The 18,528-nt window shown below is 40.5% G+C and overlaps 2 protein-coding genes across 3 annotated transcripts in view; one reads left to right on the top strand and one right to left on the bottom strand.

The window, feature by feature from the left end:
- Positions 1–18,528, top strand: part of LOC144785237 (uncharacterized) — a 196,357-nt gene that overhangs the window by 43,439 nt on the left and 134,390 nt on the right. The gene's annotated exons all lie outside the window — the stretch shown is intronic.
- LOC144784023 (general transcription factor II-I repeat domain-containing protein 2-like) lies at positions 6,649–7,845 on the bottom strand. The gene has a single exon (XM_078662724.1). It carries the CDS (start codon positions 7,843–7,845, stop codon positions 6,649–6,651), a length of 1,197 nt encoding a protein of 398 aa, XP_078518850.1.

Genomic DNA, 18,528 nt, shown 5'->3' on the forward strand with positions numbered 1-18,528 from the left:
CACGACTTGCGCTGGAGGGCGCTAGAAGATTAAAAATAGTAAATTTACTATTCCAACACCTTCCCTAGTGTCCACGGGGACTGGTGTTAGAATAGTAAATTATACTATTCGACATCCGCGCCCCCAACGCAAGTCGTGGTAACGACTTGCGTTGTAAGGGACGCGTTGTAACAGCACGCGTTGTGACGGTACGCGTTGTACCGTCATACATCCCCCCGAGTGGGATGGGTATGCACAGACGTGAGTCCCATGCTCTCCACACCACTGGAGTCAATCTATCCTGGCTGAAGACCCCTGATAGCCAGAAACCGGTCCTAGGATGCTTGATTCCGGTCCAGGAAAGACATGGCTTGGCAGTTCGGGCTGGACTGTTCCCATGGGGCACAGGGTCAAGGCTGATTTGCATATGGCCATGTCTGAACTGGGGTGGTGTGGAGTGCAAAAAAACGATGGATTTAGGCCCGGATCTCTGTACTGGGGTGAATGTATGACATTGTTCTGCATTCTGTCCATCAACTGTTGGTTTTGCATTTGTCACCCCGAGTCGGACGGGTATGCTCAGACGTGAGTCCCATGCTCTCCACACCAATGGAGTCAAGCTATCCTGGCTGAAGATGGCTGATAGCCAGTAACCGGTCCTAGGATGCTTGATTCCGGACCAGGAAAGACATGGTTTGGCAGCTCGGGCTGGACTGTTGCCATGGGGCAAAGGGTCAAGGCTGATTTGCATATGGCCATGTCTGAACTGGGGTGGTGTGGAGTGCAGAAAAACAATGGATTTAGGCCCAGATCTCTGTACTGGGGTGAATGTATGACATTGTTCTGCATTCTGTCCATCAACTGTTGGTTTTGCATTTGTCACCCCGAGTGGGATGGGTATGCTCAGACGTGAGTCCCATGCTCTCCACACCACTGGAGTCAAGCTATCCTGGCTGAAGACGGCTGATAGCCAGAAACCGGTCCTAGGATGCTTGATTCCGGTCCAGGAAAGACATGGCTTGGCAGTTCGGGCTGGACTGTTCCCATGGGGCACAGGGTCAAGGCTGATTTGCATATGGCCATGTCTGAACTGGGGTGGTGTGGAGTGCAAAAAAACGATGGATTTAGGCCCAGATCTCTGTACTGGGGTGAATGTATGACATTGTTCTGCATTCTGTCCATCAACTGTTGGTTTTGCATTTGTCACCCCAAGAGGGATGGGTATGCTCAGACGTGAGTCCCATGCTCTCCACACCACTGGAGTCAAGCTATCCTGGCTGAAGACTGCTGAAAGCCAGAAACCAGTCCTAGGATGCTTGATTTCGGTTCAGGAAAGACATGGCTTGGCAGTTCGGGCTGGACTGTTCCCACGGGGCACAGGGTCAAGGCTGATTTGCATATGGCCATGTCTGAACTGGGGTGATGTGGAGTGCAAAAAAACGATGGATTTAGGCCCAGATCTCTGTACTGGGGTGAATGTATGACATTGTTCTGCATTCTGTCCATCAACTGTTGGTTTTGCACCAATTTTAATGTGGCACTCGGCATGGCGGAAAGAGATGCGCTCATTGACAAGGAATATTATAAATGATGTCTTCAAACTAGATGAGGTGAGCAAGATCAACTGGCTACACTACTTCAAATCCACTCTAAACGCAGCTGGGCTACACCACCTTTTTGTAGACCCTACAACCTGCTGGGCTATTTCTACGAAAGACCTGAAAATGTATTTGTTATCTAGATTGCAGGCAAGAAGGGAGGCTTTAAATATTACGTTGTCGACAGTTACAGCATACCTGGCGAAGCCTAGCATAATGCAAATGGATGTGAACTCAACATAGCTATAGTTCGTCACTAATTTACAACATAGATATATTTTTGGCGAGATTTCAGTTAAATTACATCCCTTTGATGTTGGGTATTCCCCGTAATATTTATGTAATCTCCGATCTCCCATTTTGTATATGTGATGATCGATCTATTCAGAATGATTTGCATTTTCTGTTCTTCTGTAAATTTTATTGTGACAAAAGGCAAAGGTTTATTGTCCCCCTTATGCGTAAAATGAATTTTAAATAGTGTTGTGTGGCCCTTTACTACCTGCAGCTATTATCTGAACCTTTTACATGTCTTTCATTGGCGTCTTCCTTTTTATCAATATCGATAAATGTCTTATCTGTAGTATACTTTTTATACCTTCATTGTGTTGGCAAAATAAAGTTATTTCTGACTTACTGACTGTCTGGGGCCCACAATCCACAACTAGGTACATTGGAAAACAAGCATTTGCAATGCAATAGGTCTCGCAGTTATTAGAGTTTGAGCTATTGGCATTGTAAATGGCAATGTCTTTTATTTACGTGTCGGTTTTTAAAACATAAATGAAAGGCATTGTCATTTACAATGGCAATAGCTTAAACTCTCGCAAATGAGAGACCTTTTGCATTGCAAATGGTTGTTGGAGTAGGTAAAGAGTATGTAAAAGAATGCTCTGTGGCTCTTTGTGGATCGGTCCCAGTGTAATTGTAATTGCATTTATATAGCGCTTACTACCCCTGACGAGGTGTCAAAGCACTTTTCGGCGAGTAGCACATTAGTGTTGTATTTGTCTAGGGAAATATAAAATTAATTTGAGCACTGGGCATGCGAGTCTGTTTTTTGAGTTGAAAAGGATTGTGGAGGGATAGAAGGGAGGGGTTGGATTTATATAGCGCTTCGTACCCCTGATGAGGCATCAAAAGTGCTTTTGAAGTAGGAAATGCTGCTCATTTCCTGTTTGTTTACTACTGCATGGTTGCCTGGTAGTGCAGTTCAGCAGGGGTGTGCCTGCCTGCCTCTGATGTTCTAGTGACATTTTATTCTCACCTCTCTCCGCTCAAAGCACCCACCCCACATGTGGCTTCTGAAGACACACCTGCATCTGGCTGGCCCGAGCAACCCACAATCTTGTTTTTAATCCTATATGAAGCGCGTTGAGTTCATGGTGCTCGCCATGAATTCCTTAAAGAAGAGAAGAGGCAGGGGTGGGGGAGGGCGCGAGAAAGCGGAAGAACACACCATTCGGCCGCATGTTTATGCTGCGCTGCTAGCCTCCTGCGCACTTTCTCTGCCGGGATCCCTACGTGGTCAAACATGGGGCCGCAGGGTGTGCTCTTCCGCTATTAAGCATGCCGTGATTTTTGATGACATGACGTAAATACGCTTTAATTGATGATCTGTTGCCAATTAGCGCACAGAGTTTCCTGATTGCACCGATTACATATAAATCCCCTTTCTTTACCCGCAACAGACGCGCTGTAAACAAATCACAAGTGATATATTACATTTAGCTGGTTTTTTTTTTTAAAGCGAGCAATCCTTTATTTAACATTTGGACTTTGCAGCTAGAGTACACAAGCCAAATGTTTTCTTGGGAAAGCTTTTATTTTCTCACGTTATACCAGATATACCCTTTGCGGGGTAGTTTAGAAGTGATGCAAATTAATATACTTTTGTTTTCAGCCTTACAAATCGCCCTCAAAAACCCAGTTACACGTTTTTTGCCCAAGATAAAAGAAATCAAATGATTTGCTTGGCGGGAGCTGCGATCTCTTGGCCCTATTAAAACTATACCCACCCCCACAGTGCCCGGTCCTAACATCCACAACCCTCCCCCCTCGTGAATTCCCCTGTCTTTACTCACTGCGCTGCTGCAGAGCGCGGTGTCCCTGAAGCAGGCGCCGCTCTCCGACCAGGAAGAGGCTGAAGGTGGGAGGGCGGGGAGATACTCTCCCCTGCTACAGTGGTTGCATGCAGATGCTGGGAGGGAGAGCCTGGATGGGGTGGTTGGTGGGGGAGAGTTGCACTCCCCGTGTCCCCCTGCGCCTCCGCTCTCCGTGGCTTCCCTACAAGGGACGCCACGCAGTTAAAGTGATGCACAAGTTGGAAAGATGCCCAAAAATGCGGGAGTCCTACTAAAAGTAGCCCGTTAACACATGAAGAGCGTTCTCAGAGCACCCAATCCCAGAGCCCGACTGGCGCATGCAAGGCAGCGCAACAAAGCTTCTGATAAGAAACTCCGTCACGAAAGCCGTAATGCAGGCGATCGAGTCTGGAGGGGCTGTCTGAAAACCGGACAGGGCGGCAACAAAAAACCCTCCTTTCCAATGGGAAGCCAGCGTTTACCATAAACGCTGACACTACCCAATGGAGAGGAGGGGCGGGGCATAGAGTCCCTTTGTTGTTTACAAGATCTCTCGCAGGGCGGGGCAGCTTTGCTGCCACACCTACGCTCGACCTAAAAAGGGTCAGTTTTCAGTAAACAAATGTGACTTGTCCACATTGCGTTTTGGGCCATTTCCTACTTCTGGCACTAGGCCTCTCTACACAAGTGAGGTACCATTTCTATATGGAGACCGGGAAGAATGCTGCATGCGTCAAAGTTTGTGTCTCTCCACAGATACCAGAACTTTCCATTACAGAAATATGGAGAAAATGTGTTTTTTAAAGACAGATTTTGAGGTTTGCAAGGGATTCTGGGTAACAGAACCTAGTGGGAGCCACACAAGTCACCCCATCTTGGATTTCCCCAGGTGTCTAGTTTTCACAAAGTACAGGTTTGCTAGGTTTCCCTAGATGCTGGCTAAGCTAGGGTCCGAAATCCACAGCTAGGCACATTGCAAAAAAAGAGCCCTTTTTCAGTGGAAAAATGTGATGTGTCCACTTTGCGTTTTGGGCCATTTCCTGTTACGGGCACTAGACCTACCCTAAAAAGTGAGGTACAATTTTTATTGGGAGACATAGGGGAAGACAGAATCGTACAACAAGTGTGACTGCTAATTGTTTTTCTATGCATTTTCGCCTTCCAAATGTAAGTCATTTTGAGAAATGCCCTCTAATTCACATGCTAGTATGGGTAACCCCAAATTCAGGGATGTGTAAATAACCACTGTTTTTTAACTCCATTTCATGGGCCCATTTCAGAAATACATAGGTTTCCTTGATACCTGTTTTTAACTCTTTATACTTTACCAAATGAATAGCTGTATACCTGGTACAAAATGAAAAACCTTTGCAAGGTGCAGCTCAGTTATTGGCTCTGAGTACCTCAGGTTCTTGCTGAGCCTACAAGTCTTATATATCCCAGCAATTGGAAGTGTCCAGCAGATGTAACAGTATATTGTTTTACAAAATCTGCCATAGTTTGAAACATTTGCAGATGCTAACATTGACACAAATTAGTTTTTTTTTCAACTAAATGTTAATGCTTTTTTATTTTCACTCCTACTTTTTATAGGAAAACTTTGAACGATCTACACAAATGATTTGAAGTTGCTGAATACAGAATGTTGTCTACCTTTCAGAAATGTATAGCTTTCTGAGATTCACTATGGGTTTCACACCCTTTTCCTCCACCAACTGGAAGGAGGTGGCAATCACAAAACATATGTAAACTGGTCTATCTCCCGTTAAAATGCTAAAACTGTGTTGAAAAATCTGGTTTTCTAATTCAAGTCTGCCTGTTCCTGAAATCTGGGAAGATAGTAATTTTACCACCGCAAACCCTTCATTAATGCCATTTGCAGGAAAAAAGATGCTTTCTTCTGCAGGACTTTTTTCAAATTTTTCCTAAAACACCCACATTTTGCTCTATTTTGGCTAATTTCTCAGTCCCATCCTAGGGAATCCACATACCCTGAGTACCTTTAAAATCCCTGGGATTTTGGAAAAAAAGGGTTTAAATTTAGCATGGATACCTCATGTGGTCAAAAAGGTATGGAGGCCTAAGTGCCTACTACCCCAAATAGCCAACAAAAAGGCTTAGCACAGGGGAAAAGGCCTAGCAGCCAAGGGGTAACTATACTAATTGTGAATAAACCAATGCTACTATGTTTTAGATCAGGGGTCTCCAACCTTTTGTGTAGTCCGAGCTACTTCTGGCCAGTTAAAATCGTCGTGAGCTACTGAACCCGAATCAACTCGCGCATTTTTCCGAGAAACCCCCCACGCCCAGTTTCATTGACTTGAAGCCTAATTTCATCAGAGCCCATACCGTGGTTTGAACAAAATACCCAAGACAGGCCTGATTTAAGAGTTCCCTAGAACACCAAAAGGAATGACTTTGGATTTGTGACGCTTCAAGACATTTCAATTAATAGGTCCAAAATTAAGGTCCAAAATTAAGACCTTCCAGTAATAGTTGTCATTGAAATAATCATTGTAATGCAGCTCAATTAACAGACATACATGGAAAGCGATCTTACCTTCAATGTGGAACTGATTCGTTCTTATGCAGCAAATAATCATTTGGAAACATGCTCAAGATTCTTCTCTCCAGCTACGTTTTAATGTGTTTGTAATACAGGCCTGCAGTACACATTGCATTGTTCTTGTTCAAATAATAAAAAAGCTTTGCAGGAGGCTGGAGATTCTTCTCTGCTGCGACTTTAATCTTGGTTTTAATAATGAAACAGATTTGTGATTTCACCAGGAACTGTGACTGAACAAGTATTGATTACGACTGCATACAAATAATTTCAGTGAGAGACTTGACACTGCATTGTGTCCAGTAATGCCTTGTAATCTGGGGTGTAGCTTGAGAGGGCAACTCTTATGGAGTCATTTAAATGTTCGTCAGTCAGACGTGTGCGAAACTTAGATTTTATGAAGTTCATATCGGAAAATACAGATTCACAAAGATATGTAGAGCCAAACAGGGAAAAACAGTTTCAATGCAGCTGTGTGGATGTTCTTAAACTTGTCTGCATCTACAAGACTCCAGAAATTAATGTGTGATTGCCTTGATTTCAATTCAATGTCATTTTGAAGTGAGACCATCTCCATTTCCATGGTGTCAGAGTCAAGGTTCAGAAGAACACAAATTTTCTCTGAAAGGTCACTAACATCCACTTCCACGAAGGGGTTTGAAGTGAACATCACACAGGGCTCCAGTTGCTCAAAATCACTAAACCGGTCACTGAACTCTTGATTAAGCCTCACGAGGAGGTTACTGTATTTTTGTATGTCAAGGATCTCAGCCTCAGTTTGGTTTTCTGACAGGATTTGGAGCACAGAGGGAAAGTGCTGCATCTTTCTTTTCTGTACATGCTGTATGAAAAGGTTAAGTTTTGTTTTGAATGTTTTCACAGAACTAATCATGTTGGCTATTGTCTTATTTTTGCCTTGCAACTTGTAGTTCAATACATTTAATTTCTCTGTGACATCTGTCAAAAAAGGTAAATCGAGCAACCATTCAGTGTTTGACAGCTGTGTGGTATCTTCATTTCTAGACTCCATGAAAGCTTTGACTTCTGGCAATAGGGAAAGGAATCTTCGCAGTATTCTTCCCCTGCTACGCCATCGGATCTGAGTGTGCAGTAAAAGGTCACCATACTCAGCTGAAAGTTCTTCAAGGAACAATTTGAATGTTCGGTGCTGCTTGGCTTTTGCACGAATTGAATTAATAATTTTAACAACAGGAGTCATCACATGATCAAACCCCATTACCTTGACACATATTGCCTGTTGATGTATAATGCAATGGTAGTTTAATAACGGAGGGAAATCTGGATCTGCTTTACAATTGGCAATGAAGCCAGAATGACGCTCAATCATTGCGGGTGCACCATCAGTTGTTATCGCCACTAACCTTTTCAATGGGACATTTTGTTTCACAAAATAATTTTTCATCTCATTGTGGATGTGAGATCCTCTGGTTGTGGTTTTCAGAGGCAACAGAGTTAAAAATTCTTCTTTATAAGTGAAATCTTCAAAAACCATTCTAACAAAGATAGCCACCTGTGCAATATCGCTTGCATCAACAGATTCATCACATTGCAGAGAAAAATATTTATATGTCTTTAAATCCCGCTCCAACTGCTCTATCATGTTGACCGATAATGCAGATACCCTTCTTACCATAGTGTTTGACCAAAACAGCAGATATGAAATGCCAGACATAATTTCAGGGCTATATTTAAAGTCTTTGAATAAGGAGTGGGCTATTAAAAGCATTGCTTCCTTCACAATTGCTTCATCTGAAAATGTTGCTTTGTGCTTGATCAAGTGATGAGTAACTACGAAGGATGCTTCAGTTGCCGCAGTGGCTTTCTTCGTTGGCTTTGTAAAAAAAGATTGCTGTGTCTGCAATGCAGATTTCAGTTCATTTACTTTTTGTGACCTCAGGCTACTTCCCTTAGGGAACTTCCTCTCAAAATGCATGTGCTTGGTAGAAAAATGCCTCTCAACATTGCCCTTTTTCCCCACTGCAACTTTTGCTCCACAGATTAAACACACACAGCTGTCTTTGATTTGTGTAAATAAAAATTTGTTCTCCCACTCTTGATGGAAGTTGTAAATCTTCGGCCTTTTGGAGGGACCTGGCTCTTCACCCATCATTGGTTGTTGAGGCTGTAGCAAGAGTAAAAATGTTGATGAAGTCCACATCCAATCCATAAAAGGCAAGAATATCACATGGACACCTTTAATAATGCTGTGATGCAGATAATTAAACCAAGGAAAAGACTGATGAGGCGTAACAAGGAGAACTACCTTTATTGGTTCTCTTTTTCCAATAACTCCTATCGTGAGGCCATTAATGAAATGATATATAGGGTATTGCAAGTAAACACATGTCAAAAGTTTACAGTAGCGCAGCCTGTCCTCACATCGTTCAGCATACATGCTGGTGATCCAGCGGGCTTATGGAAATATGTCATAAGCAACGCTACCCAACTCTACTATATACACCATCAATCAATAAACTCTCATAAGGCCCAAAAATCTAACATGACATATTATAACCAACTGAATCATGTGACCTAATTAACCTATTCACAAATTGTATACATTTATATACAACCATGGTAAATGAATTCATCGTACTTCACAAACCTACAAGCTAATTAAGCCACTGTGGCGATAAGATCTAGCTATGAATAACCTATACCTATGAAAATAACAAGACCAGCTTGTTTTCCAAAGTAAGATTTTTATTAGCTACTCATTTGGAAAATGTATTAGAAATTTTATTAAAGCATTTTTTATTTGAATCATTGCAAATAGTTATGACAATTTTATTATGAATCAAAATTATTATTGCAAATGTAAATTATCAGTTTGGCATTTTTCAAAACCTAAGTCCCTAACTAATGCTAGCTATAAGGAAAATTAAAGAGTAAAGTCTTTGAGGGCTCTTACGTGTTCCAAGAGAAGTCCAACAGCATAACGCCCTCATCAAAAGGTCTGCAAGGAGAAGCATAACTCTTCCACGGGGCAAGAGTTTTTATACCTTTCTACGCTAAACTAATCTAAGAAAAAGTAATTTTCTCTGCTGAAATTAAAGCCTCATTGGTCCAAAAGTGACAGGCGACGTGTCACCACATTTCAGAATCAAAGTTCCGTCATCATTTCTTAGAGACCTTTGTCTCTAGTTTTCGAACAACGCAGTTTCCTCCAGTTCGCAAAAAATTGCAACAAATGAAGTTTTTAGCTTCCTCGGATGTGCGAATGTCACAAGCCTTTCGCCGGTTCCTGGCCTTGACCTTGTTCGGCTAAGAGAATGTCATCTCAGCACGACAAACTTTTCAGACCGAGAAAACTGTTGCCATCATGGACTCACTCTGGCTCCCAGCAGATTTTAGCAAGCACGGAAAATTTCACTAGGCCCAAAGCCTTTTTCCATTGACTATTGTATAAACAAACACAAGCAAATAATTAATGCGAGTAATATCATTTGTTCTGTTGCCACCCTCCATTGCTAATAATTAACCCATTAGTCTAAATTACCTAGCAGAAGCAACAAATAAAGCAGCATTTTATATCTACCATTCTTCTTATTATCCAGCAAGGTTCTTTATGCACCTATAGAGAATAGAGTGACATCACATAGACAGGGAAGCAAAATAAGCACATGCCATTTATTCTAAACAGCTGCAGTTAATTTTTGACATGACAAATAGACACGATTAATTTATTATTTTTTACAAACAAGGAAATGCAACATAATGCACGTTTATGAGCACACATGTTAATATCCCGCGTTTTTCATGTGTAGATGCAACTTAAACTAGGTTGAATTAATACATACACAGCACAACTGTTAATCATATTATTTTATTTATGGAAGTGTGACTTCACGAGTTGAAATGAAAAACATTTCTGAATCTCGCTCCATCAACTCCCTCATCTGATGATTAACCAATCACCACACCACACCCAAAAATTTAGTAAAATTTTTGTTTCAAACAACAATGGTTCAATTTCATTCTGTTAGTATTTTCTAAAGACTTGTCTCAGCAAATTCTTTGTAACTTTCATATTGAGCTCTACGCAACTCCTCAAGCTCTATCTCTTTTTCCTGCTCTTTTTTGATTTTGTAAATTCTTCTCTTTTCCCTCATGTGCTTCTTTCTTTTGTGTAACATGCAACTGATCTTTGTCAAAACTATCACAAAAATTATCACAAACAAAGGTGTTAGAATCTTGCCAAGAACTGATCCACCAATCTCTTGAAACCAGGTTTTGATAGCTTGGAATCTTTTTGAAAGACGTTCTGAAAAATCATCCTCTTCTAAGGGGACTATTTCTGAATGCATCTCTGTGATGTTTCTAATGTACATTTCAATATTCTTACTCTCATCTGGAATGTAAGTACAGCAATGCTGTACATGTAAAATGCCACAGACTCCTCCCTCTTTCGCCAGGAGTATGTCTAAAGCAAGGCGATTTTGCATCGCCATTGATCTGACCGCAATGACCTCCACATCCACTAACTGAAAACCACCTGCCGTGTCAGTGGACAATCTGTCAACAATTGTGGACAATTTTCTGATTCTTCCTGCATTCAGGGTTATACCTACTAAGGGTATCACTGCCTCAAAGATGTCTCCCAAAATTTCTGAGAAACTTTCTCTTCTATACCTGTTTGCATGGCCACTGATTTCTAAAGAACCTTCTGCATTTCTGTCAACATAAAAAATCTTGGGGAACACAAGACCAACAAAACATGTCCCGTACCAATGGTCTGGGAGATTATAATAAGCCTTATCTCCACAAACAAAATAGATCCCAGGAAAAATTGGATCTCTGCCACCTTTGAATCCCCAACCCCCCATGATTTGGTAAGTATCCTCACAATTGCTAGCTCCTACAAAATAATTATCAAACAGTATATTGTCTCTCCTAATGCAAAGCTTGCCACTAATTGGTTTGTCTATGTGAATTGCAACATTATCAAAAGATTTGCCATTAAGCTTAGCATCCTCTTTTTGCCAAAACTTTGATTTGGTCTGTTTGACCATCTCATTTCTTTTGTAAATCGCCCTTCTCTCCTCAACAAGGTTCAGGAAAGTCTTCTCTTCAGCTCTTAATTTGCAAGTTAAATTGTTTCTATAAGCGTACTCATAAGTCAGTTCATTAGTGACTAAAAAGAAATCCCTCATCTGTTTAGCTTGTTTATGTTTATTTAAAGCATTCTCTATTTTCAGGTTAGCAAAAATCTCATCATAATTGGAATAATAATACTCCAATCGACCAGTCTGATAAAATAAGCTAGCTATCACACTGCATGTTATGCCATAAGTAAGAGGAAGCATATTGTTTGTCACTCCCTCAGAAACAGAAGCAGGAAACCTCACACAGATATAGCAATCTTTGACACCCATGACCTTAATGTACTCTCCCAAAAGCCTTGAAAATGTATTGCTAGAAAAATCACCAACAGACCTGTCCTGATGAACATCTGGTCTGTGATCAATAACCTTGTTAGCTTTGTGTGTTGCACTATGTTTGTCTTGACTAACTGAAGCTTTGCTTGTCATATTGACCTTGTACCTCTCCTTATTGATCCCGAAAGGAAAGATGACAGCTAAAACTAACCAAAGCAGAATTAATATGAGCACACACACCAGAGTCATCTTACAGCATTTCTTGAAAATTGAGCATTTTGAAGTACCACGCGCCATTACATAAGGCATCTTTTTTATTTTTATTTTTTTATATATATATCTTATTTACAAAAGAGAAAACCAAAAAATTTTAAAAAATTAAAAAAAAACTCACACCCCCCTTTTACATTTTTTTATTTTTTTTTAACCCTCTAACAATTTTTCTTCGACCTTGCGTCACAAGTTATTCTCCAACTAGATACACCTTCTTTGACCTTGTGTCACCTAACACAATTTCTTCAGCCTTACGCCAAAAACAGAAACCTAAACTTAATCCTAAATTCTAACAGGTTAGTACTTCAATCATTGTCACTAATTTCCTCAACTTCTTCTTCCTGACTACTGCTGTTTATCTCAATTACAGGTGGAATTATTAAATAAGCCCACTCAGGAGATTTGTATTTCTGGTTCGGTTTTAAAATTCTTTTTATCTTCCTAGAAATCACTTCTATTTTCTTTCCTTTCTCAGCCTTCCTTTCAGGATCCTCCTGACTCGTTATCTCATTTACCTGCTCCTTCGATCTCTTTACTAGCCTGACCCTCAACCCTCCCTTTTCAGTCGGCCAGGTCTCTCCTTTTCTCAAGATCTTTCTCTTTGGCTCAAACACATTAGATTCTGTTTTCCACGATCTTTTCTTCACTCTTTCCCTCTGACACTCTTCATCACCTTCTCCAGAGTCACTGTCAGGAATTTCAATCGTTATTCCAGGATCTTTTCTAATCGGCAGTCTCACTTCGTTAGGAACAGCACTCCTTCTCCCATCACTGGTACTTGGTAATTCGCCTTCCTCCAATTCTTCAATCACCTTTAACTTCCCAGATCCGGACTTCTTGTTCCTGCTTTCAGAGCTTGTTTTCTGCCTTTCGATACTCTCCTGGTCTTGCTTCTTAACTTGATCAGACTCTTCTGTTGTTTCTTTTTCTTTTCTCGAATCTTGATCAGGTTCTTTCACTTCACTTGTTTCCTTGATCGATTCTTCCGCTGATTCTTTGTCTAGCAGATTATCTTCATCTTCAGAATCTATTTCAATAATTTTCAAGTCTTTTCCAATCAAATCTCCATTCACAGATGGTTTCTCCAGATGTCGACCACTCTGTCGATCTTCCCTATCTGAATTTCTTTCTACTTCTTCTTCAGAGTCTGAATCATCTGTCGTATCACTTTCTTCATCAGAGTTTTCAGGTGTAGGTATTGGAATAGTGTGACTTGGATGTATCCACCTCTTCAATCCTCTACACTTCACTGCATTTGTTGTAACAAGGATCACCTGCCTCGGTTTTTGACATCTTGGGATCAAACAGTTCCTTCTTCGGTGAACTTTCGTTCTGACCCAATCTCCAGGTCTCAGATCATGTGTCTGCACTTTGTCTTTTGATTGTGCTTCAGTTCCCACCTGATTAGACACAGAAGTCACTACGTCAGACAGACGCTTACAATACTCCAAAATCGCACTGTCATTAATGCTTAACAGTTTTCCTACTGGCACATAAGCTTGCCTCATCACTCTACCCATAAGGATTTCGTGAGGACTCAGACCTGTCTTTTTATCTGGTGTACTTCTCAAAGACATCAGAACAAGTGGAAGAGCATCTGTCCACTTTACACCTGTATCAAGACACATTTTCCCAATTCTATTTTTTATTGTTCCATTAATCTGCTCAACTACTCCAGATGCCTTTGGTCTGTATGCACAATGTATTTTCTGCTCAATGTGTAATGCTTCACAGATAAATTTCATCAGTTTGTTATCAAAATGTCCCCCTCCATCACTCTCAATAGTGACTGGGAAACCATACCTTGGTATTATCTCTCTAAGAAGCAACTTTGCCACTGTAATTGAATCACAATGACGTGTGGGAAATGCTTCTACCCATCTTGAAAACAAACATACAATCACCAAAACATATTTCAAACAGTTGTGTATGGGCATCTCAATGAAATCCATCTGTAATCTGGTAAAAGGACCACCCTCCCGTCCTATTACTCCCGTTCCCACAACTGATTTCCTGTTTGGGTTCATTTGTTGGCAAGTCAAACACCTCTGACAAAGAGATTCTGCAATTGTCCTGAACTTGGTATTAAACCATGTCTCTTTGAAAAGTCTGATCATAGAGTCTCTTCCAATATGACCAGGGCCATGATACATTCTGGCCATGTCAGAAATCATGCAATTTGGTAAAACTACTCTGCCATCTTTGTAGGTCCAAACACCATCCTCATCTCGTGGCCTACATTCTGCTCTCAACCATGTGTTTTTCTCATCATCATCAGCTTCATTTTGCAAGTCCCTAATTTCTTCCCATGTCTCAACAACAGATGTTAGCATCAATGAAACTGAACCAAAGTCTTTGTTCTTTCCCCGATTGAGTGCATAATCATTTTTTGCACAAAATTTTGCAATTTCGTCTGCATAATTATTGCCTCTGGTGATAAAATCCTCACCCTTTTGACGTGCTGCGCACTTTACCACAGCAATCTCTCTTGGCATTTGAATGCCATCAATTAACCTTTTTATAAATCCTGCATTTTTGATTGGAGAACCTGCTGATGTCATATAGCCTCTCTGAGACCAGAGCTGTCCATAGTCATGCACAACTCCGAATCCGTACTGGCTATCTGTAATTATGGTAACTCTCAAATCCTTTCCTATTTCACAAGCACTAATTAAAGCAATTAATTCAGCCACCTGTGCTGAACGAATTCCTTCAAGACATGAAGCTTCTTCAACATCTGCTACTGTGCAGACCGAGTATGCTGCTTTCAAAACACCTCCCTCTGATCTCAGACAGGAGCCATCCACAAAGAAAACATAATCTGATTCAGGCAATGGTACATCTTTAATGTCCTGCCTTGGCTTGGTACAGTATTCCATGACATCCAAGCATTCATGCTCCACGTCATTTTCATCAATATTTTCAGTGTCAGGTAACAGTGTGGAAGGATTTAAATTCACACACCTTGCAATTGACACATTATCTGATCCCAGAATAATTTTCTCATATTTGGTCAGTCTGCTGTTTGTCAGGTGCTGTGTTTTACTCCTTGTAAGGAGAATTTCAACTGAGTGAGGAACATAGACTTTTACAGGAAATCCCATAATTATTCCCTCACTTTGCTCCAGGCTAACACTTGTTGCAGCAACTGCTTTTAAGCAACCTGGTAAGGCCTTTGCAACTGAATCAAGAACTTCTGAGAAGTAAGCAATAGGCTTTTTCATGCTACCATGTCTCTGAATTAACACAGACAAAGCACATCCTTCTCCTTCACTGCAATACAGTTCAAAGCCTTTTTCATAATCTGGCATGCCCAGAGCTGGAGCTTCACATAAGCTTCTTTTTAGTTTTTCAAAAGCTTCCAACTCAATATCAGTAAGAACAATTGGATCTTTCACATCTGATTTCGTCAGTCTTTGCAGTGGCTTCGCAATTACCGAAAATCCACTAATCCATTGACGACAGTACCCAACCATTCCCAGGAACATTCTCACCTGTCTTTGTGTTTTTGGAGGTTGCATTCCCTGAATCATTTTGATTCTTTCGATTGTCACCTGTCTCATTCCTTTTGCAATTCTAGGACCAAGGTATTTTACTTCCTGTTCACAAAACTGCAACTTTGTAGGAGACACTTTATGTCCCTCATCTGCCAAATGATTCAAAAGTGTAATCGTGTCTGTCACACAATTATCTCTTGTTTTTGCTGCGATTAGCAGATCGTCAATATACTGCACTAATGTCGATCTGCCTGGCAAATTCAAATCTTCCAAAGATCTCTTTAATAGTTCATTAAAGATAGAAGGACTTTCTGTATACCCTTGAGGGATTCTGCACCATGTGAGGGTCCTACTCTGGAACCGGAAAGCGAAGATTTCCTGGCTCTCTGGATGCAATGGAACAGTGAAGAACGCATTGCAAAGATCAATGACAGTATACCATTCTGCATCATGCGGAATCTGGTAAAGAATGACAGCAGGGTTTGGAACAACTGGGCAACAAGGAACTACAATCTGATTAATTTTTCTCAAATCCTGAACTATTCTGTACGTTCCATTTGGCTTTTTGATCCCCATAATCGGTGAGTTACAAGGACTGCTCTCAATTTCTTTCAAAACACCTTGCTTGATGAATTTTTCAATTACAGGAATAACACCCTCAATCGTTTCCGCCTTCATTTTATATTGAGGAATGTTTGGAAAATCTATTCCCTGCTTCACTGTGATTTTGACTGGATCGACATGTTTCATCAGACCCATCTCATTTCCAGTCAAATCCCAAATCTCAGATTTAACTGTCTCTTTCAATTCCTCTGGTAAATTTTCTTTATCAAAGGTAGGAAACAATTTTTCCTCTTCTGCCTCAATCATTAGCATAGTCAGTCTGTACAACCCATCTTCCTCCATGGTTTGTAATTCAATTCCACCAGGTGAGCAATATATTCTGCAATTCATTTTACACAATATATCTCTTCCAAGTAAATTTACGGGACTGCTATTACAAACTACAAATCTGTGTTTGTCTTTGAAATTGCCTATTTCCACATTCACAGGATCAGTAAGATCAGTCTTCATTTGTTGATTGCTAACTCCAACTACTTGGATGGTATCCCCGGAGAGAGGTAGGTTTTCAATTTCCACTGATCTAACAGTAGAACGGGTAGCACCAGTGTCCACAAGAAAAGTGATCTCTACATCGTTCACCTTTCCATTTACAAATGGACCAGACTGGTCAACCTCAAGAGTGGCTCCAATTACACACTCTTCCCCCTCTCTCGGGCACCGTCAGAAGCAGTCATCAGAATCGCTTCCTTGGTTTCCTGTTAACAAAAATTGTCCTGATGCATTTTGCAAATTTTGCCTTTGATTTCTTATTACCTGAGCACATCCGCTGAATCCAATTTCTGGATTGAATTTTTGACCTCCCCCACAGTTAGGGAAAGGAGGCAATGGAATCTGATTCTGCTGCTGGGTCAACTGCTGTTGTAGCTGTCGCTGAAGACTCAGTTCATTCATTTGACGCTGCAGCTGCAACTGTTGCTGCAGATCAACATCATTCTGCATCTGTGGGTTAAATGATGCATTTTTAAATTTTCTGGGTGGGTTTTTGCACTCGTTTCTCCAATGTCCAATCTCCCCGCAGTTAAAGCAAGGCATCGTTTGTTTTAATTTTTCAATTTCTGGATTAAACTTTGGTTTATTTGTATTATTGAAATTATTTTTAAACTTTCCTTGACCCTGATTCTGATTTTGCACGAAATTTCCATGTTGCACAAAATTCCCATTTTTATTTTCAAGACTTGAAATCTGTTGCTCAGCTACCTTTACCTGTGCCCACATTGCCTTTTCCTTTAACTTCTTTTGTTTTGCCTCTAACTCATCACTGCAGTATTTTGCCTTTCTCAAAATATCATCAACTGAATTTGATTACCATCCGACAATATTATTCCTGATCATTTCTCCAATTTCTGGTCTGAGACCATATACAAACCTGTAGATAAAATGGCTCATATCCTTTTCATCTAATTTTTCATAACCACTGTATTGTTTGAAAACCAATAATAATCTTTCATAGACGGAATGAACTGATTCTTTCGGCTCCTGGTTTGTCCTGTCTATTTTAACCCAATCTACTTCCTTCGGCGCAATTTTTTGTTTTAGCCAGTAAATCACTTTTTCATAGAATTGCATGACCTCAGGTGCTGGAGCACCCGTCTCTTTAACTCGATCTGGTTCAGCTTTTGGCCAACCCACAGCAATTTTGCATTCTGTCCAGAGATCTGATGGGACAACAATGTCGAAAAAGCCATCCAGATCAATCCACAGAACTTTTGAAACTTTAATAAATCTGTCTACCTGTCTGTACCATTCCACCGGTTTTTCTCTCAGCCGAGGAAAATCATTAGTAAAGAGTAGAATGTCCTGTCTTGTCCAAGGAACATGTACATACCCTCCACCTGCAATTTCTCTCATCGGAAACTGTTTAGACAGATTATCCAACCTATCCAACCTCTCATCTTCCTTCTTTTTGGTCCATTTCACTCTCCATTTGCTCAAATCACCCAATTTTTTAATGTAAACAATCAATTCTTTTATGTGTGTAATTCTCCCTCCTGTGTTGAAATTTTCAATGTCTTTTTCTGTAAAATTTAATCTGTAATGCTTTGCCAAGTTTTTCTGTTTGTTCAAATCAATTTCTAATTCCTCTGCCAGTTCCTCCAGCTGATCATATTTATTCTTTATTTTCCATTGCATACTTTTGCTGATAAACAGGAGTTCATCATCTCGGTAATATTTTAAACTGTCAGGACCAATTGTGCCAATTATTAATTCTTCCAAATCTGCTTTCAATTTTGCAACATCAAGTTTTGAACTCGACTCTCTTTTCTCTGTAGACACAGCATCTGACTCTGCACCCATTGGTGTCTGGTTAAAAGAACCTTGATTAAAAGTCAAGTCAGGCATCCTTGATTTTTCACGATTTATTTCAGATAAATATGAAAAAAAAATTTCAGCTACTTTTTGAATTTCTGCATTTAATGGAATTGTTAAACCAGGCTGTTTAATTTCCTTTTGAGCGAAAACAGGCTGAACAGGACCAATCGTTACTGGAACTGTCACTGCTTCCATGCTCTT

The sequence above is a fragment of the Lissotriton helveticus genome, chromosome 10 (assembly GCF_964261635.1).
Source record: "Lissotriton helveticus chromosome 10, aLisHel1.1, whole genome shotgun sequence".
NCBI classification, from domain to species: Eukaryota; Metazoa; Chordata; class Amphibia; order Caudata; family Salamandridae; genus Lissotriton; species Lissotriton helveticus.